This window comes from Cervus elaphus, chromosome 9, assembly GCF_910594005.1.
Source record: "Cervus elaphus chromosome 9, mCerEla1.1, whole genome shotgun sequence".
In the NCBI taxonomy this organism is placed as follows: domain Eukaryota; kingdom Metazoa; phylum Chordata; class Mammalia; order Artiodactyla; family Cervidae; genus Cervus; species Cervus elaphus.
The window spans coordinates 58,706,182-58,726,983 of NC_057823.1; the positions used below are offsets into that span (position 1 = coordinate 58,706,182).

General features: G+C 51.1%; 1 protein-coding gene across 2 annotated transcripts; it reads left to right on the forward strand.

Annotated features, from left to right (window-relative positions):
- The first annotated feature begins 1,416 nt into the window (after positions 1 to 1,416).
- Positions 1,417 to 14,938, forward strand: POU4F3 (POU class 4 homeobox 3). 2 transcript variants are annotated; one of them, XM_043914019.1, is made up of 4 exons: positions 1,417 to 1,430; positions 8,988 to 9,076; positions 12,352 to 12,471; positions 12,787 to 14,938. In XM_043914019.1, exons 3-4 carry the CDS (start codon positions 12,352 to 12,354, stop codon positions 13,681 to 13,683), a joined length of 1,017 nt encoding a protein of 338 aa, XP_043769954.1. In that variant the 5' UTR covers positions 1,417 to 1,430; positions 8,988 to 9,076; the 3' UTR covers positions 13,684 to 14,938. The 2 variants fall into 2 exon arrangements, with proteins under 2 accessions (XP_043769954.1, XP_043769955.1); XM_043914020.1 differs by lacking the exons at positions 1,417 to 1,430; positions 8,988 to 9,076 and adding an exon at positions 11,778 to 11,815.
- Positions 14,939 to 20,802: the final 5,864 nt, after the last annotated feature.

Sequence of the window (20,802 nt, forward strand, 5' to 3'; positions counted from 1 at the left end):
ACCTCCCATGCACCAGGCACTGGAGAGTCCATGAAAAACAAAGCTGGCTTTGTCTGCTTTCATTGAGCTTACATTCCAGTGAAAATACATGAGTGATAAACATGTACACAAATAAGGGAGCGAGTCATTTCCACACAATTGGAGAGCTAGGTTGAAAAGTACAAATGTAATGGCATAAAAATGTGACCAGTAAAGGGAAGGAGATAGAGCGAAATAATTTTGATTGGGTGGTCAGGGAAAGTCAGGGAAGTTGTCTCTGAGGAGGGGACATTTGAGCTAAGAACTAAATGACAAGGAGTAACTAGCCAAGTAAAGAAATGGGGAAAGAGGGGCTTCCCTGATGGCTCATTGGTAAAAAAAAATCTGCCTGCCAGTGTAGGAGACACAGATTCAATCCCTGATCGGGGAAGATTCCACATGCTATGGAGCAACTCAGCCCATGCAGCAGAACTATTGAGCCTGTGTCCTAGAACCCGAGATCGGCAACAAGGGAAGCCACTGCAGTGAGAAGCTTGTGCACCACAACTATTGACAGAGACTAGCCCCTACTCTCCCCAACTAGAGAAAAGCCTGTGCAGCATCAAAGACCCGACACAGCCAAAAATAAGTAAATAATTATATTAAAAAAAGAAAGAAATGGGGGAAGATGATTCTAGATAGAGGAACATGAAGGCAGAGGTTTAGAGATGGGAATGGGTTTAGCATGTCTGAGGGACACAAAGAAAGGCCATGGGGCTAGAGCAGAATGATGGGGAGCAAAGTATGAGGTGAGGTTAATGCCCCCCATGTTTGATAGCTTTCAAGATCACAAAAAATTGTGTGGCCTCCCTTTAGACATGAAAGCCTGAATGAGGGATATGGATGAAGCTAACTTTTTCAAAATACATACCTTATCGATGGTGCAGACTGAGTCATTCTTCATCTGTAAAAATCAGGTGCCACCAAAACTCACATCAGGTTAATTCATTTATTCTGCACATACCTACTGAGCATGTGTTTGTGACACTAGGTATAGAGAAGGGACTAAAGCCAAATCCCTGCCCTCATCAAGCATATTCTATTTGAAAAATAGACAATAAAACCATAAAAAGGTAATCTCATATCTCATGTAAAATATAGAGGGTAATGAGCTCTATGTGCTGTGCTTAGTCGCTCAGTTGTGTCCGACTCTTTGCGACCCCGTGGACTGCAGCCCGCCAGGCTCCTCTGTCCATGGGGATTCTCCAGGCAAGAATACTGGAGTGGGTTGCCATGCCCTCCTCCAGAGGATCTTCCCAACCCAGGGACTGAACCCAGGTCTCCCTTAGCAGGTGGATTCTTTACCATCTGAGCTACCAGGGAAGCCCAAGAATACTGGAGTGGGTAGCCTATCCACTTCTCCAGGGGAACTTCCTGACCCAGGAATCGAGCTGGGGTCTCCTGCATTGCAGGTGGATTCTTTACCAGCTGAGCTACCAGGGAAGCCCGATGAGTGCTACGGAGACAAATAAAGCCGGGAGGGGCAGAGGAAATGAGGTGGGGAGCAAGATAGTCAACATGTTAAGTAGATACATCAGGGAAGGCTTCACTGAGTAGAGGACAGTTGAGCTGCCACCTGCAGAGAGTGTGAGCCTGTGACTGTCCAGCGGGGAGCATTCCAGACAGAGGAGGCAGCAAGAGTACCCCCCTTTTTCTGGACAACCTCCCTGCCTCCAGCCTGCCTTTACCCTGGGTTGTGTCCCCGTTTATCAAAGTATGTATCACTCTCCTGCTTCACACCTTCCACTGTACTTGGAGAAGAGCACACATTTCTAAGCACGGTTTACAACATCCTATTTAACCCCTTCACCTCTCCAAACTCCTCTCCCTTTCCTCCCTCTCATTTCATTGGCTCCAGCCACAGTAGCCTCCTTCCTTGTCTTTGGACATGCACACTCATCCCCAGCTTACTGCTCTCTCTGCCTAGAAACTCTCCCCAGAGCTTATCATATGACTGGTTCCTTCTTTTCATTAAGGTCTTAGCAACTCAGAAAAGGCTTCCATGACTCCCCAAATCCTCTGCCCATTCCCTATCACATGGCCACTTCCCACTCATAGTCGTTTTCAAAGTCTCAACTATCCGGAAGACCTACTGCTTATTTACAAAGGATGTAGTCATTTCCTACGGCACTGAATCTGGCCAATTATGGATAATATGCTCTTTGGAGAATAAGCAGGTTATAAATGTGAAATGAAATGTAACAGAGGACCCACCTACTCTATCGTGGAGGCTTACAGCCCTTTAGAATATGACAGTCACTTCCAGATCCTTCTATTTGCCACCAGACCTGCTTTTAAATTTTAAAAGACTCCATTTGCATGCAAAAATCTCTACACTGCTCAGGAAGTAGGACCCAAGAGCAGAAGAAATGGATGAACTGCCATTTTCAGAGGGAAAAAAAAGTTCTGAAGAAAAAACAGTAGAAAAGAGCTTCCAGGTTACCTGTATTTCTTTGTGTGTGTGTGTGTGTGTGTGTGTGTGAGAGAGAGAGAGAGAGAGAGAGAATGTGTGTGTGTGTGCCCAGTCATGTCCTACTCTTTGCAACCCCATGGGCTGTAGCCCACCAGCCTCCTCTGTGCATGGAATTTTCCAGGCAAGAATAATGGAGTGAGTTGCCTTTTCCTACTCCAGGGGATCTTCCGAACCCAGGGACTGAACCCTCCGCTCTGGCATCTCTTACGTCTCCTGCGGCTCCTGCATTGCAGGCAGATTCTTTACCACTGACCCACCAGTGATATTTCTAACCTACTAGAACTTGGGTGTTAAACCAACTCATAAGGTCAGACCTTCATTGTTTTGTTATGTTGAAAAACTAAGAAATAAAATGTTATAGATAAATATACATAAGAAGAAGTGGAAGGGGATAGTATTTGCTTATAGTGTTTTGTATTGTTTGTAAAGTGATGCATTTTAGAAAAGAAAGCAGTCATCTGTAAAACCCTTCTGGGCTAATATATTAAAATATGTCAATGGCAAGATCAAATTATGTTAAAAACTGAGATAACTTTTGGCCTCAGTTCACCCAAGTGGGTTAGAACAGACAGAAGACGGGCCTTGGAAGACAAGGTCCCCACCACCACCACCTCTAGCATCAACATCACTCCCTTTCTAAATGTCATAGGTGAATCTACTTGGTGAAGATACTCTTGATGCCCCAGAATGGCAGCCCTTTCAGTTGTGCTGTGTTTAGGGCCACAGGGCAAGCAAAAAAAACCACAGACACATATTTATCCTCCAGCTTAAATTTAATGGTGGAGTAAATAGATGGCTGTGTGAGTTTCTTTTAAGTCCACCTTTGGGGGGTACATTATCAGAGCATGGGACGTTAAAGAGATTTCAAAAGGGAGTCAGACAGTTTCTCCTCAGTAAAGAATGCCCACCCTTGGTCTCACAAGGAAAAGAAAAGAGTGTGTTTAAATGGAGAAGGTTCTATCTGTCCCACCTTTGGACAGAAAGCTGCTCAACATGGCACTACTGGAAGGAGCCCCAATGGAGGAAGAGGGCCACAGGGGCTGTTCTCTGTTCCCCAGGCTGTCCACTCTCAGCCCACTAGGTAAGCACACCTTCCCCACTCCCAAAGGTTCAACCTTGAGTGAGTCATCACTGTTATTTCCACTTTGGTGGATTTTTTCTTTTTGAATTCAGGAGATCCATTAATTATTTAGGGCTCCGGGCTAAACCAGGGTGGTGACACGTCTGTAAGTTTTGTATGGCGTTTCTGAAGGCAAACCATCTGGCTCTCCTTAACTTGTTCATCCCTGGGCTTCTCTCCCGGCTTGTAAGGTGTGGCAGCCACAGAGAGAGCCAAAACCATCAATATTTCAGGGCCTTAATTAAAGTAAGTCGAGAGCCTCGGGCCTCTCGCAACTGGCTTCCTTTTCCAAAACAAGTGCCTGGTGTCCTTGAGCTGGGGGGCACACACAGGGAAATGGGAGTCTGGCTAAAGCTGGGGAGGGGGAGTGAGGAGCCCAAGATTTCATTCACCAGGACCTTGCGGAGTTATAAGCCCTCCAGAGAGGTGCAGCCTATCCCCTGGCGCTGGCCCCAGGGCAGGAAAGAGGGAAGGGGGGCTGAACCTTTGAGCTCTTTTTGGACAGTCCTGGAAAGAGTTTAGACATCAGGTGGCCAGGAACTGTAGCCCAACCTGAGGTTGCATCTGCCAGTCTAATGTGAAATAGCTCCTGGTCCCAGTGAAGGTCTCACAAAACAGGGGGTGTGGCCGGGGCTTGTTTGGAGCAAGTCTCTGCAGTTGCCACCCTGCCCCCTCCCACTCGGTCCCCAAGTGCCAACGCCCGAGTGGCCATCCAGCCCTGAAGGCAGGAGAGCCGGGAGCCCTGCGATTTATACATCTATTAATTACCTCCAGCATGGAAGAACTGCCTATAAATACAGTGGCACTTTAGATAAAACTTTCATGCAGCTATTTAGATCCTTTAAAATATAAATGATTTCCTCTAAATTTTTTATCATAAATCAGGGCATGGAGCTAGGCGACAAGACGCCGATTTCCCCCCTGATGGGAGCAAAGCCTTCACTTGTTTTCCCTCATTCTTTTTCTTTTCTACCTTTCTTTTCCTCCTCCTCTTTTTTTTTTTCTTTTTTAATTTACAGAGGCTGGTTAATGGTTCCACTTCTCTTTGCTGTATCCAGGGCTTAAAGGGAAGTGAACAAGCGACAGAAAGTGTAAACCCATTTTCTTGGAGAGTCCAGTGTGCGCAGGAAAGCTTGTGGTTTCTGGGCAGCAGACCTGAGTTCAGATCCTATTCCTGTCCTGCCACTTATTCCTGTGTGACCTCGAGGAACACACTTAACATCTCTGACTGAGCCTCAGGGTTCCCCTCTGAGAAACAGAGGTAAAAATATTACCTACGTCTTAGAGGGTGGCTGTGGGGACTAAGTGACATAATGCACAGAACCAGGCTGAGTAGGAAACGCTGAGCTGTGACTGATAGACAAGTTCTTTCATCTCTCTGAGCCAGTGTCCTTACGGAGAAGGAAAAGGGAGGGGATGATGGCTCTTTTCTAGGGAGTATTGTGAAGACTGAATAAGATAACAGCAGACGCCAAGCTACTAGAAGCAGTGACCATGTACCCCTTGTTTATCATCATATCTCCAGACCTGGCACATGCTCGGCACAGGGTAGGTGCTCAGCAAGCATGTGGTGGATGCAGAAAGCAATGGAGGCCCCTGCTTTGCTTACAGATCATGTGGAGAACCATCAGAATGTGGTTTCTATTTATGGAGATGGATTTAGCCTCTACACTTTCTCCAAGATCTACACTTACAACCTTGACACATCCACACTGAAAAGGCCTAACTTTTCAGTCCTGACCCTCTTGTAGTGATAAGGCCCAGAGTCCTCAAGTGACTTGTCCAGGGTCGTGCAGCAGGTTAGTTACATATTCATGTTTGAACACATATCTCCTGTGCCCTGTCCACCCCCCCTTGCTGCCTCTTCACAGCCACGCTGGTTGGTAAGAGAAATGGCCTAATCCTTTGGCCCTGGAAGAGACGACAACGAACCAGGCCATGGGGGAGTTGACTTTATGACTTTGAACTCTGAGCCACCTATGAACTGGAGAAGAGGAAGGCAAGACCAGTCCTCATGTGCAAGGACCATGTGTTTATTTTTTATTTATATATTTTTTGCTGCACTAGGTCTGTACTACTTCATTGCTGCATGCAGACTTTCTCTAGTTGTGGTGAGCCAGGGCTTCTCTCTAGCTGCGGTGTGTGGGCTTCTCACTGTGGTGGTTTCTATTGTTGCAAAGCACAGGCTTTGGGTGTGTGGGCTTCAGTAGTTGTAGCACGCAGACTTAGCTGCCCCATGGCATGTGGGATCTTCCTGGACCAGGGGTTGAACCTGTGTCCTCTGCCCTGGCAGGCACTTAACCACTGGACCGCCAGGAAAATCCCCATGTGTTTACTGAGTCCAGGTTCCTAAAGACAAACAGAGCTGGCCATGCTGCTCACAACACGTGTGACAGTGTCTGGAGCTCAGAAAAGAAGACATAGGGGAACTATACTGGGTATGGGTGGGGGAAGATTTGTCTAGGGAACGGCACCTTAGATTCAAACCATTGACCCAGATTCCCCCATAAAGCCAAGGATTAAACCTAGAAAACGTGGGGTCTCTCTCTTCCACTCTGGATCACTGCACCCAATTCCTACAAATCACCGGAAGTAGACCTCAAATCCTATCACTGTCCTGCTTCAATGCTTGGGTGGCTCTCCACTCTCCCTGGAGCAAAACCCAACCTCGCTGCAAACTCCAGCAGCTGCTTTTTTTTTTTTTTGCCATCCTCCATGTCCGCCCTCAGTTTTCCCACCATATTCCCCCCACCCCCACCAGCCTTCCTGCTCTTCCCTGAATGCCCCAAACTTGCTCCCACCTCAGGACCTTCACATATGCTGTTCCCCATTATCTTCTATTTTCTTCTTCAGGTCTTGATTCAAAGGTTACTCCTCCCCTTTCTGTCCTTGCATTTTGTTCTGTCACCCTGGTTTATTTTCTCTGTAGCAGCTCTCACTACTGAAGGCTTTCTTTATTTACTGCTCATCTTCTGCTGAAGCATCAGCTGGTGGCGGGTAGGGGTGGTAGGGGTCGTAGGTGAAAGCTGGGGACTGTTTCCTTTGCAGCTGAATTCCTGTCTCCTAACATAGTGGCTGCCACATAGTAGGCACTCAATAAATGTATCCAATGAAAGAATGCATGATGGAGGAGGGCTCTTGGGGATCCCTTGGCTGGGTCCATTTATTTTTCAGATAAGGAAACTGAGGCCCTGCCTGGAGTCTGACAGCCAGCACTTGGGCTGCAGCGTGGACCCCAGGGGCAAGGGAGGGCTCCGGCGCGTGCCGGCCCCTCACGGAGGGGATGCTCGGCTCCAGGCTCCCGAGTCCCTCTGGGCATCTCGGATCGTCCGAGCCCGCACAGACAATGCGAGGCGAGCGGCCGACAGGCGAGTCGGCGGCAGCTGCGCAGGCGGCGGGTACATGTGAGAACTTTGTGAAAGGAGATGAGAGGGAGAGGCAGGCGAGCGGGCGGCTGTGAACACCTGGCCAGGCAGCCCCGCCAGCTGCCTCCCCGCGATGGCATCTTGAGTTCGGGCCTTTCTCTCGGGGCCATCTCCCATTCCATCCCTTTTGTCTCTCCCCAGCTCTGGAGGGTAGAGCTTGGCCAGAGACGGAGGTGGGAGGGGGGTAGCTGCTGTCTTTTCTCTTAGGCCTAAGCCGGAAGCATGCCTGGAGCAGGGCCAGACTCTGAGCCTCTGGAAGCAAGGCCTTCTGAGAAAGAAGTAAAGGCCAGCTCACCCCACTCCGTCAACCCCTGGTCTGGGGTGGTGCCAGCCCAGTATGTTAGTCAACTTTCCGTGTGGGCGTGGGAGTCAGACATCTGAGTTCCTATCCCTACTCTGCCATGCTTAGCTGGCTTTAGGCAACTCAATTGCTCTGAGCTTCAGTTTTCTCATCTGTAATATGGAGATAATGACATCAGCCTCACAGGCTTGATAGGATTCAGTGTACCATACTTCTAAAGCACTTAGCCCACAGCCTGGCTCATAAGGAGCCTCTTGTGTGGTTCCTCTTGTCACCATCATAACAGGCCAGAGGCCTGGAGAGGATGTTATCCATGCATTCATTCATTCAACACAGATCATTATATTAAGATCCTGCGTGGTGCCTGTACCTGTAAACACAGTGACAAATAAGACTCATCTTCAGAGAAGTCCCAGGGTCCTTCAAGAAGCAGAGACCATAAAACATCATGTTCTTCCCAAGATATAACAGAAGATGCAAAAGCCTGAAAGAAGGAACACTCTCTGTTTGAGTCTTGGTGAAACTTGCACAATTATGTCAGGGCTTTAACACCATCCTTATCAGATTGCAAGTGTCCAGACCAAGTTTTTTGAGTTGATGGTCCCAGAACATCTGTATGCAAATCATGAATGTCTATTAAAAAGCACCTTAGTCCTTGTAGTCAAATCTCTGCATGTGGTCCTAGGATGCTGTATTTTAAGAGGTCGCAGATGATTCCTACTCATAGTAAAGCTGCAAACTAGTGACCAACAGGGAAAATGCCTCCCTTCCCCTTCTAGGGCTAGTCCTTCTAGAGAACACAGTGCTTTGTGCCCTGACTTAGAGTTACATGTAGCAGTTCTAGTGCCCCACTGACTCTAAGCCCCCCAGCAGTGTGCTCTATACCTGCAGAACCTATCACAAGGCCCAGCTGTCAGCAGGTATTATTATTATTTTTAAACTTTATTATTGGCATATAATTGCTTTACAGTGTTAGTTTCTGCCATATAACAATGTGAATCAGCTATTAATATATGTGTACATATATCCCCTTCCTCTTGAGTCTCCCCTCCACCCACACTAAGCTGAGTTCCCTGTGCTCTTTAGCAGCTTCCCACTATCTATGCAGTTTACACATGGCTGTGTATATATGTCAGTGCTACTGTCCCCCTTCATCCCACCCTCCCCATCCCTGCCCCGGCCCCCGCCGCGTCCACGTGTCCATTCTCTACATCTGCATCTCTATTCCTGCCTTGTAAATAGGTTCATCTGTACCCTTTCTCTAGATTCAATATGTATTCAGCAAGTATTTGGAAATGATTGTACAATGAAGGAAATGCCCCCTTTATGCCCCCCATTTGTGTAAATGGCCATGTGGTCCTTCCTTGGCTCTCAGACAGATGTTATTTAGTCCATACATGATGTTTGCGTGTGTGAGTGCTTTAACTGTAATTTAACACCATGAGGGTGAGAGTGGGGACATGTGCTCTCCAATTTGCCATAGTCCCAATCCTCCCTTTTATACACCCAGCTAATTAATTTTACCAGACTTGCCCCTGACAATTTAAGTTTGCAAATCCTGTACAATATAGATGATGTTATTGACTGTGTTCTGGGGCTGTCCTTCCAGTTGCTTTCTGAATGGTCTCTTCCTTCTTCTGTTGTCTCCAGAGCCTTCTCACTAAGACTGGTCCCTGAGGATGGGTGTCATCTTACTGCTGGCTGCCTGGAGCTGCTGGTAGACCCTCCTGAAGAGCAAGGTGGGAAAAACCCAGGGAACACAGGTTGCCTGATGCAAGCATGGCTTTTGATTTGTGATCCTAATGCCTCAGGATGTTGGAGTGGGGGTTGGTGAGCCAAAGGTCTGCACTGGAGGCCTAAAGGGGCTAGTTAGTTTTGCTCTTTCTCTGACCTCTGCTTGACCTCGACCCTGGCCAGCATGTCCCAGGCCGCTGGGAGACAAAACAGGGAAGAATGGATGTAGATGGGCTTTCCCCTCCATTTCTGGGGGGTTCAGCTTCACAGATAACTAGGGTCTCAGGGCACCATAAGACGAGGCAAGTTACAGATTCTTTTCCCTGGAGGATCCAGTATCCCCAGGTTCCCACTCCCCTTTTCCTTTTGGCTTCTAGTATTGTGCAGAAAACAAGAACAAGTGGTCCTAAATGCTGGTGAGTGATCAAATAATGTTACATTTAGCTACTAGGGAGTTGAGAATTCCTGGAGAGAAGCTCCTGACTTGCTCACAATGTGTTGCATTTAAATTAACCAGAACAGTAGTCTTTTGCTTTAGCTGGAAAAGGCTTAGCAATGGTCTAGTCCGGAGAAGGCAACGGCAACCCACTCCAGTACTCTTGCCTGGAAAATCCCATGGATGGAGGAGCCTGGTAGGCTGCAGTCCATGGGGTCACAAAGAGTCGGACACGACTGAGCAACTTCACTTTCACCCGTTGGAGAAGGAAATGGCAACCCACTCCAGTGTTCTTGCCTGGAGAATCCCATGGACGGAGGAGCCTGGTGGGCTGCCGTCTATGCGGTTGCAGAGTCGGACACGACTAAAGCGACTTAGCAGCAGCAGCAGTCCAGCCCTCTCTCCTGGGTAAACTGAGGCCCAGCCAGGGTCACATCCATCCAGTGTTTGAATACTATCCCACGCCTGGTCTTCCCGAGGCCCATGGTTCTTATGTGTACCCTATACTTCAAGAATCCCATCAGCCTTGCTCTGTGTGGCTGAGATAGTCAATTTCTTGTGCATGAGACAGACTGTTTCCTGAAGTGGATTTTAGACTGGTGCTTTTGTGAGGGCAGAGATGGTGTCTGATTCGCATCTGTGTCCCAGCCCTCGCCATGGGGTGTGGTGCAAAGCAGGTGAACAGAGGACAGCAAGGAACCAGCTTGCTCCTGCAGACAAACCATTCTCCAGAAAGAGGACCCAGGCCACTCCTGCTCCCAACAGATTTCTAAGTTGAGGGAGAAAGAAGAAAGGAACAAGCGTTCAGTCCATGATTTCAGTGTGGCAAGCACAGTACCAAATGCTTATCTGTGCATTCCCCACAACCATCAGAGGAGGAGAGTGACAGATGAGGAAAGTGCCATATGCAGACTCTACGGTGGCTCCTGGCCTCTCCGCCAGCAAGACCCGAGGTTAGAGCCTGCGCCTCCAAGCCTCAGGCTGTTTAGGAAGTTGACTGAGTGCTTTACGTTCTACTCCGGGTGGAACCCTCTTCACCAGAACCCAAGAAGGCAAGCAAAGAGCAGGGCAACTCCCATTTCAGAGCTCGGCAAACCGAGGCCGAGAAAGGGTTAGTGAAAGGGCGGCGCGTGGCTTCTGGGGTTAGAGGGCGGGATCCAGGCCAGGAGATGGGGGATTGGCAGGACCGGAGGCGGGGGAGGCCGGACCCGGCAGCGTTTCCTCTTAGGCTTGGGGGTGGCCCCTTCACCCCACCGCCACCCCCGACCCCCACTCCGTTAACCTTCTGGGAATCCCGACTCACACCCTCAGGCGCGGCTGCCAGCATCACTGAAACCCCAAGGCCGCCCCGCGGTGGAGGCGGCGGCGAGGTGGGCTCAGCTGGGCGCACAGGGCTTCTCTCCCGACCCGGAGGGCGGCGCGGACGGCCGCGGGCCCAGGATTCCCCATGCATTATTCACGCTGTTTACTAGCGCGGGGAAAGGCGAGGAGAGACTGGGAGAAACTAGGGAAGGAGCCGGGAGCAGAGGGAAGGGGGCGGGGCCGCACTAACGCCGGGGCGCACGGGAAGGAAACTTCGGGAAGACAAAGTAGCCAAGCGGTTAGGATCCTGGGGCGTCAGACGTGGCGCCTGGCACACAGGAGGCTGTCAGTAAATATGTGTGGAAAACGGAGAACGACCACGGAACGAGTGAGTGAGCGGCTCCAGCTCCCGACCAGCCGTGTCGCCTTGGTACAAACCCCACCGACGCGCGTGTTCCTCGTCTGTAAAATGGCATCACAGCCCAGTTCCGCAGGGTGTGAGCACACCACAGGCTGACACTCTAAACTGCCCAGCACACAGTAGGAGCTTAAAAATGAAAGCTGTTGTCTGGGGAATGGGGCTTCTAAGCGTCAGCGGCCCAAGAGAAATCTGTTCACCCACTCCCAAGGCCGGTGGGCAGTCCTGAACGGTGACCACTCTAAAAAATACTCTGAATTTTAGGCTGTCCTTAGGCCGGCTGCTTGGGGAGTCGGAGCTGGGGGGACAAATTGTCCTTTCAAGCGAAGGCAAGAAAGATAAGTGCGGGGAGGAGGCCTCAGGCCTCCGGGCCTGGGCAGGCAGTTACTTCCCCACATCCACCAGCGCGGCCGACTGAGGGTGGAGGTCACTGGGGTTCCGGGTGGTTTCTCATCCTCGCCGGAGCCCGTCTGGGCGCTTGGAGGCGCCTCTTCGCTGCGCGGCTGGGTCGGACTCTAGTGGACCGCTCGGGCGTGGGGCCAGGAGCGCCCTGGAAATGGGCAGTTTGGCGGCAGCCGGGCCGACAAAGTGAGTGAGTGAGTGAGTGTGTGTGTGTGTGTGTGTGCGCGCGCGCGGTGGGTTGGGGTAGGGTCAGCTTCCTGGCCCACGGCTGCCCTTCTGTCTGGCTTGTGCGAATTGGGACAGGATGGAAAGGTTGGGACTTTGGGGAGAAAAAGTCCCTAAAGAAGAAGTAAGGTTCCGGAAGGTCTGCTGGCTGGAGCCGAGCGGGGCGGGGCGGACGCGGGGAGGCCCGGCCGGGCAGGGGTATAAACGCTGGGGGCGGCGGGGGCCCGCGCAGAGAGGCGCGCGGAGAGCTGCCTCCTGGCCTCGCCTCCCTGGCCGCCCCTGCAAGTCTCGGGCGCGTGAGCACGCCTGCGCGCGCCCGGGCCCTTCCTGGCAGGCTGCTTGTAAGATGAGTGAAGAAGCAGGTGGGGGAGAGGGGAGGCAGCGAGCGAGAGGGCGAGGGGAGCGCGGGCGCTGAGCGGCGCTCACTTGGAGCGCGGCGAGCAAGCGAGAAGAGCCTGATCCATGTCCCTCGCTGCCTCCCTGCCCGGCGCGCGAAGATGATGGCCATGAACGCCAAGCAGCCTTTCGGCATGCACCCGGTGCTTCAAGAACCCAAATTCTCCAGCCTGCACTCCGGCTCCGAGGCCATGCGCCGAGTCTGTCTCCCAGCCCCGCAGGTAGGTAGTGGAGCATAATTACCGCTCTAAGGCACATTTTTTGACAGGCACTTGCTTCATGTTTTTTTCATGTCGCCCAGAACAATCGCCGCTGTCTGAACCCCTCTCCTTGTCTCCCCCGCGCTCTCTCCCGGCGCGCTCTCTCTCTCATTCATGTCTCTGATCCACACGTCTGTTCCAGCAGAGCCTCTGTCTCCGTATTAATTTTTATGACCTGGGCTTTGAGGAGAGGCATCTCGGTTGCTTGAAAATGTGTTTTAATCCTGAGTTGACAGTATTCCCCACTGACCGTGTTGTGCGCCTTCTCGCTTGCAGCTGCAGGGTAATATATTTGGAAGCTTTGATGAGAGCCTGCTGGCACGCGCCGAAGCTCTGGCGGCGGTGGATATCGTCTCCCACGGCAAGAACCATCCGTTCAAGCCCGACGCCACCTACCATACCATGAGCAGCGTGCCCTGCACGTCCACTTCGTCCACCGTGCCCATCTCCCACCCGGCCGCGCTCACCTCGCACCCGCACCACGCCGTGCACCAGGGCCTCGAGGGCGACCTACTAGAGCACATCTCGCCCACGCTGAGCGTGAGCGGCTTGGGCGCCCCCGAGCACTCGGTGATGCCGGCCCAGATCCACCCGCACCACCTGGGCGCCATGGGCCACCTGCATCAGGCCATGGGCATGAGCCACCCACATGCCGTGGCGCCTCATAGCGCTATGCCTGCCTGCCTCAGCGACGTGGAGTCGGACCCGCGAGAGCTCGAGGCCTTCGCTGAGCGCTTCAAGCAGCGGCGCATCAAGTTAGGGGTGACCCAGGCGGACGTGGGTGCGGCCCTGGCCAACCTCAAGATCCCCGGTGTCGGCTCGCTCAGCCAGAGCACCATCTGCAGGTTCGAGTCTCTCACTCTCTCGCACAACAACATGATTGCGCTCAAGCCGGTACTCCAGGCCTGGCTGGAGGAAGCCGAGGCCGCCTACCGAGAGAAAAACAGCAAGCCGGAGCTCTTCAATGGCAGCGAGCGGAAGCGCAAACGCACGTCCATCGCGGCGCCAGAGAAGCGCTCCCTGGAGGCCTACTTTGCGATCCAGCCGCGGCCCTCATCCGAAAAGATCGCGGCCATCGCCGAGAAACTGGACCTTAAAAAGAACGTGGTGAGGGTCTGGTTCTGCAACCAGAGACAGAAACAGAAACGAATGAAGTACTCGGCTGTCCACTGACTGCGACGGGGCACGGCGTCCGGGGCCGGGAGAGCTGAGTGTATGTCCCCCTGGAGTTGGGGGGGGAACGGTTATGGGGGCTCCAAGACGTTTCCTGGCAGGTCAGGCTCTCACCCCCGAAGTCACAGACTTTCCCCTTTATCCTGATTGGTTGCCTCCCGGCCTTCTCTTTCCCTTCTTTCCTTTCTGTTCCCACCAGAAAAGTTTGGGCGCTAAGAAAAAAATTCAGGAAAGGCAGGCCTGGAGGGACTTGTGCTCTCCGTGGTGCTGAAAATATCCCTCGCGCCCAGGACTGCGCAACCTCAGGGCAGGAGCCCAAAAGCAAGGGATAGTTAATTAGCCCGACCGCACGACTCTGGCGTGAAGGCATCACTTGGCTTAGCGTGATTAGACAAGGGGTGAAGGGATGGGAAGGAAGTGATAAGTAATAATACAAAGTCTAAGTGGGGCACAAACATGTACTGGAGATTTATTTAGAGTATATAAAATACACGTATGTTTCCAAAGGATAGCCTTATACTCCCTTCCCCGCCTAAATTCTATCCATCTCATCCTTTGGTTTGCTGTAAGTTCTCTAAGGTAGCATGGATTAGGTTCAGGGAAAATGTGCAGAGAGTTGCCGGCTCCGAGCTGTTCTCCGCCATAAGGTGGGTTCCAGAAAAAGTGGGCCCTTTTCAGCGACTGAAAATGGTGGAATCCTGTAGCTGGCTTGCAAGCAGCAGCCGGCCCCTGCTGTGGCCCATCCTCCACGATCTGCTGGCCGTTCGAGGGGTAAAGACTGCCTGCAGGAAGGCAGGGGATTGGTAGCTTTCCGGTCGGACTGAGGACTCTCTGACCCTTGCTCCTTGTTCCAGACTCTCAGAGCAGCGTAGAGGCGGCTGCCTGAACGAAAGTAACTGTAACTCTCCGGAACACATGCAAGTCCTTCTAACACGGCTCACCTCGTTGCGCTTTTATTACTGTTCGCATCGTTGTTTACTGTTATTTATTACCACCACTTTTTTCCATCCCCCAACCTCTTGGTGGAGGTTCACTAATAGTTTTGAGCTGATCGTGGGGCCAAACCACTGGCCTGGGTCCTTTTCACCCCAGTCCCTCTGGCCCCGTCACATTTTATCTTTCGTTACTTCATGTAATTTGCGTGTTGCTGTGTGACCTTTGGTTTTGTTGTCCGAATAGATGCAAATAAAATATTGTTTCCTTCTCTCTTTACCCCTTGAATTAACTTCTAAAATAAATGCTTTATTTTTCAACCCGAATCGCGGTGCTTTACTTTCTCGGAGGTTAAGGAGTACTAGTCTCCGAAAGGATTTAGAAGTGAGAACCCAGAAGGGCTGAACTGTCATTTCTAGCAGGCCAATCTTCTGCAATCATTTCTCCTTGCTCCTTTCCCCTGGGTGCCTTATCTTCTCACCCAAACCCTCCCTGGACCTCAGAGTTTCCAGATCCTTCCTCCACACTTCCTCCACACTTCCCTGAGTGCAAATCTGTCAGCTTCTATTTGTTCAACTTGACTCAGACTGAAAACTTTTAGGCCTGACTAATGGGAGTAGGAGCCCCCAGTATCTCCACTCATTGGCTGAATGATCCTGAATCCAGTTTCTTAAACATCTCTGAGTCTCCGTTGGTTGTCTGCAGCATGAAGATGCTAATACTTATCACAAGGTTATTGTCAGGACTGAGTAAGATTGTTTATTTAAGGCGTCTGGTGGTGCTTGGCTCTTAGTAGGAAACATTATTTTAAAAGATCCAAAGGGCTAGGTGGGAGGTGAGCAGAGAGATGCAAAGAGAGAGGAAGGTGTTCTTTGCTGGGACTGGGTCGTTAGGACTTCTTTGGAATTACTTTAGAAATTCATTTGGAATTATCGTCCAGGAGGTTATTCCAGCGTCTATTTTGGCTTCTGTGTGTGTGCGGGGGGGGGGGGGGGGGGGGGGGGGGGGGGGGGGGGGGTGTATGGGGGTAGCGGTGGTAAAAAGATACCTGCCGCAGAGATCCTATCTTAGTGCTTGTTCACAATAGGTGCTTAGCAGATGCCAGTTTCCTTCTCCCTCTCTCTTCGACACACTCTAAAAGGGGGAGGAAATCTTATTTGTGAGCCGCAGAAACACCTTCATGATTTAAAAATGAATGTTCCAAGCCCAGAAGTCTTCTGTACATTTCTCCACCGTGTCTTCAAAGAACTCTGGGTCATCACGTCCGGCCTGAAATTCGGAGCAGAGCAGGTCTCCCCTCCGCGCAGCATGCCCCCCTACTGCAAAAGCAAACCTGGGGATCGCCCCCAGTCCCTGGACCTCAGCTCGTCTCCGCCGTCTTGCACAACAGCCCCAGCGATTCCTCCACCTCCCCTCCATCGGGTGTCCTTTAATAATAAATGCCCTTATGCCATTACATTATATTGTGGGTTTTGAAAATTTAAAATACGGCTGATGCAATATTAATTGCCTATAGTGGTATAAAACACAGGGCCGGAGCCCAGCCGGGCTGCAGAGCAGGCGGCCGTGAAAGTCCCGCGCCGATGCGAAGCGTTCCAGACAGACGCGCCTTTGCGGGCTGCGAGGTTTCCTGCAGGTAAGAGCCTTCGGCTTTTTTGACCCGGGGAAGAACTCGATATCCGCCTCCATCTCCTTTTTCGAAAAGTTCCCTGATGTTTTTTATTTGCTTATTTATTTGTTTATTGTATTAATAACATCAAAAGTTTGGGAGACTTTTTTTTTGAAGAGGGCGCGATGAGTCGCCTGAATGCAAGGTCTGTGTCACTCTTGGCCGGGCGGGGTGTTGAGTGGGACCCGCGCCTCTGCGTCAGCGGCTTCAGACGTCCTGGACGGTATGCGCACCGTACGTTGACAAGTTTCTACCTGCGGGCGGGAGCTGCGGCCCGGTCCACGCCGCGCCCCACCCTCTCCCACCCCCCGAGTGCGCCCGGCCGGCGCCGCTGCCTCTCTCTTTGGGCTTGTCCAGGAAGCATTGGGAGCTGCGGTTTCTTCGGAATTGTTCAGTCGCCTCTGTTATTCGTCCGGTGGAGGCACAGACCTCTCGAGGGGTGGTGTGTGTATGTGGCCGGGAGCAGGACGCGGTGGGGGGCGGGGGGGGTCTGGGTACCAGCCGGTTTGGGGTTCAGGCAGGCCCGATTTGCATCCTGGTGGATCATTTCCTAATCGCGTGACCTTGTGCAAGTCACATCACCTCTCTAAGGCTCTGCTGATGGCTGTAAAACCGCACAAAAATTTTTTGACAAGTAATTGAAAAGCAGTGTGGAGCAAATTTGCTTTTCCCAAGTCCCATCAACTTGGCGGCCTTCACTGCCCAAAGGCCCAGCTAGGGGTTTCTTTAGCCTGTGCCAAGAGAAGGGAAGCCCAGTTCTCAGGGCTTTTTGTATGGAAAGCTGCATTTGGCCTCTCCTGGTGGAACTTTGAGAGTTATCTGTGGACCAGAGTAAGGCTTCTAGGCCCCTGCCTGGCTGGAACCAGGGACTGACCCGCAATGAGCCAGGCATACACAAGTCAGCATGGCTGAAGCCCTGGCAGCCAGAATGTGAGGTAGGAACTCTGGGTCCAGGCTGTGTGATCTCTGGCCAGGAACTTCCTCTGCCCTCAGGTAGTGTGAGTTTTGTCGGTTTCAAGCTCAATGCCAGCTCAGGATCTGGCCCAGAGTGGCAGACAATTGATACCTGTTGAATAACTGAATGAATGAAGTTTTGTAAATGAAAGGACCCCTCTAGGGCAATCCTCTCTGGATTCTGGGGACTACAAGGAGAAACAGAGACCATCAAGAATAGACAAGTCAGGAGTAAGGCCAGGGCCAAGGTGGTGGTCTGCATATCAAGCTTCCATTCAAAGACAATGTTTCCTTCCTGTTTAAATTAGAAGAGGCTTTGCCTCCCTCTGTGTTGATCATGGGTAGAGATGGGGTCCTCTGTGACATGGGCCCTGGGAACCTTGAAGAGGAATCTTCAGGATGGGGGGCGGTGACCCCTGCCCTGTTGAGTGTGCCTGACCCTCTCTTGGCCCTACTTTGAGCCTGGGTTATTTTACTTTCCTGCTAAGATATAAACTGCTCCAGTTCTGGAGTGGACAGACCTAGGGTGGAATATCTTCTCCATCTCTTACTTGAATAAGTGACTTGACCTGAGCCTCAGTGACTTCATCTGTCAAATTGGGGGAAAAAAAAAAAATGACTGTCTTTCAGGATTGCTTTCATAAGTAAGTGAAATCACATAAGCCCAGGGCCTGACACATAGTAGGCATTAATGGATACTCTCTTTAAAGTATTACTTATACTCAGAAAAATGAGAGGTTATGTTGCAGGGGCAAATTGCCAGATTTGGAGTCAGGTGGGATCAACAGTTTCCCTCTGTAAGCCACCATCTGATCATGTGCAAAATGAGAGTAGTAAGAGCTGTGTCTGTCGGAGGCAAGCTAGAAAGCATAAAAAAAAAAAAATCTCTTTGCACTCTGTGCATCCTAGCTAGGAAGGAAGGAGGAATTCGCTTTTCAGGAGTCCATGGTGCCAATGTGTAGTTCCCACTAAGAGGCTTGACCCTCTGACAGCTCCTTGGACCCAAGCCTTGCTCCTCTGTAGACTCCTGGAGAACATCGGCTGTCAGTGACAAAGACTCGGTGCAGGCTTCACCCGGAGGGGTGGGGCTCCAGCGGGCAGAGGAGGAGCCAGGTATGGGGGTCCCGGGCTCGTTCTCCCCGCCCTCCACCCACTGTCTGCCTGGGGTTAGACTGCCTCAGCATGGATGTGGAGCGCAGAGCCCAGAGACTGAGGCCCAGAGAAAGGCGGAGGGATTTAGCCGACTCTTTCTACCTTAAATCTTCTTTCCTCTATCAGACTACCTTGTAGAATTTCTGTCTTAGCCCTTATTACTCCTTGATAGCACCCTGTTAATTTATTCAGCAATAAAAGCACTTGGGGCGAGCAAGCACCACGTAGACCCAGTTCCCTCCTGCCTCCCTGAATCAAGCGCAGGGCCACACACAGAGTGAGCGCTCTACAAGTGTTCGTTAGATAAATGAATAATAATGGTATCTGACAGGTATTGAGGTCTCCCCACACGTGAGGTTTTGTTCCAAGTACTTCACGTGCGTTAATTTATTAATCCTTCAACAACACCATGAGCAGGTATCCTTTTTAAGCCCATTTTACAGATGAGAACTTGGAAGGATTGTGTTTCTGTAATTTGCCCAGGGCGGATCGTGAACTTAGCAGTTTGGTGGAGAGAGGTGGCAAAAACTGGCTTCTTCGCCTCACCCTTGGCGAGGGGCAGGGCAGGGGAGCCTCCAGGAATGGGGACGGAGCAGCCGTGTCACATTAGGCTGGAGTCGCCGGACGATCTGGGGAGGTGGTGGAAGGCGAGGATGCCCGCCGTCCTCGCCGGGTTGCAGGTTTTCCCGTCTCCGTTCCGCGCCTCTCACATCTCTGTTCCTTTTTCTGTTACCGGTCTCTCACACAACCCTCTCTCAGCTTCCCTCTGACCTCTCAGGCGCGAAAGTCTGGTCCCAAAGTGCAAGGGCGGGCGGGCCGCGTCCCTAGGGCGCGCACAGAGCCTTCTCCCCATCTTTCTCCTCTTTCCTGGAGCGGCGGGAGCCCCCGCGTAACCCGCCCGGCGGGCAGACGGAGCCAGTGAAGACCCCGGCGGACAAATTAGCCTCGCCTTCGATCGCTCTTTTCCGATCAGGTCAGGTTTCCCTCCGCCCTGTGACGGCGCTTCCGCACCAGCCCGGCTCCCCGGGTTCCCCCGCGGGGTCAAGGTTCGCCCGGCTCCGCCTGGCGCCTCGGGAGGGGCTTCCCCTCCGCAGCGTTCCGGCCCGGGAGCCAGCCCCATCCCCCGGACTTTGGGGAGGAGCATCTCGCCAAGAGGGTTACGCGCCGGCCCCTGGCTCCTCCCGGGAGTCCTCCCCACTGTTGCTTCCGGTCCTCAACGGGTGGAGAGTTGTCTCTAAAAAGCATCAGTTCTCTGCTCCATCCTTCGGCCCAATCCGACCCAGTCTTACGCGGGAGGCAAACTGGTACCGAAATAGTACTCCCTCTCTTTTGAGCTTATTTTAGAATTTCACACACACACAAATCCTACTGCTCATCTTGGGAAAATCAGAATTTCATTGGACTTCTTTATACATAGTTAGGATTTAATATTGATTCTACTTTGAATTACATCGGGAGTGGGGACCACCATAATTTCAAGAGCCCTCTGCCCGAATCCCACTCCTGAGGTCACTATCTCTTTCCTATATTCGCTACCCCCCTGCCCCCATCAACGCAGCTCCGACCCAACATCCCCGCCCACCTCAGTGCCCCCCAATGCCTGAGGCTTTGCTAAGCAGCTCACCTCTTGGCAGATATAGTTAATGCCCAGCCCTCATAAATCAAGACCATAAAAAGCTTACTTTCATATGCACTCAATTTCTACCAAACCTAAACTAATTGCATAAATTCCTTTAGGCCACTCAGAGCTGCTCTCTGGGTTGGGATCTGATCAATTAGTCATTAGGCACTCCATTAGCTGGGGTTTAAGCTGCCTCATATAAATGTCTCCTGTCAATTTGCTTGTAATTGAATGAATAAAAAAGGGTACAATTATTAGCACAGAGGATCAGAATGAGGAGAGGTCAGTTTTATTCAAATATTCTAAAAATGTCTTAATCTAAGAATAATTAAAAGAAGGCATTTAGACACCAGCTACTCCAAGAGTCTGTTCATGTTAAGGAAAGGTCCAGCCTGAGATACAGCAACCTGAGTGGTTATCCCAGCTCCGCCACCCTGGGAAACTAGTCTCTCCCACCCCTGTGGCTTTACACATAAGACAAGTTGGTTGGGATGATTTTTGTTTCTTTTTTAATTAGTTTTACATTTTTTCAAAGTAATTTATGCACATAGTTTAAAAAGTTGAATACAGAAGGGCCACATGACCAAGGCTTTCCTTTAGCCACTTTTGTTTCTTTTGGAAGTAAATTATATCGAAATAATATATTGGTGGCACTATTTCTCAAGGCAAGGCTTATTTGAATATTAAGATTATTAAGAATTTTAAGAAATGTTAAGATTTTAATTAAATAATACATGATTCAAATTCAAAAGGATTAGAAGATTTGCAGTGGAAAATCTTTCTCTCACCT

Coding starts and splice junctions, on each gene's coding strand:
- POU4F3 (XM_043914019.1), top strand. CDS start 12,352: ATGATGGCCATGAACGCCAAGCAGCCTTTCGGCATGCACCCGGTGCTT. Junction 12,472..12,786: donor TCTGTCTCCCAGCCCCGCAG/GTAGGTAGTGGA, acceptor TCTCGCTTGCAG/CTGCAGGGTAATATATTTGG.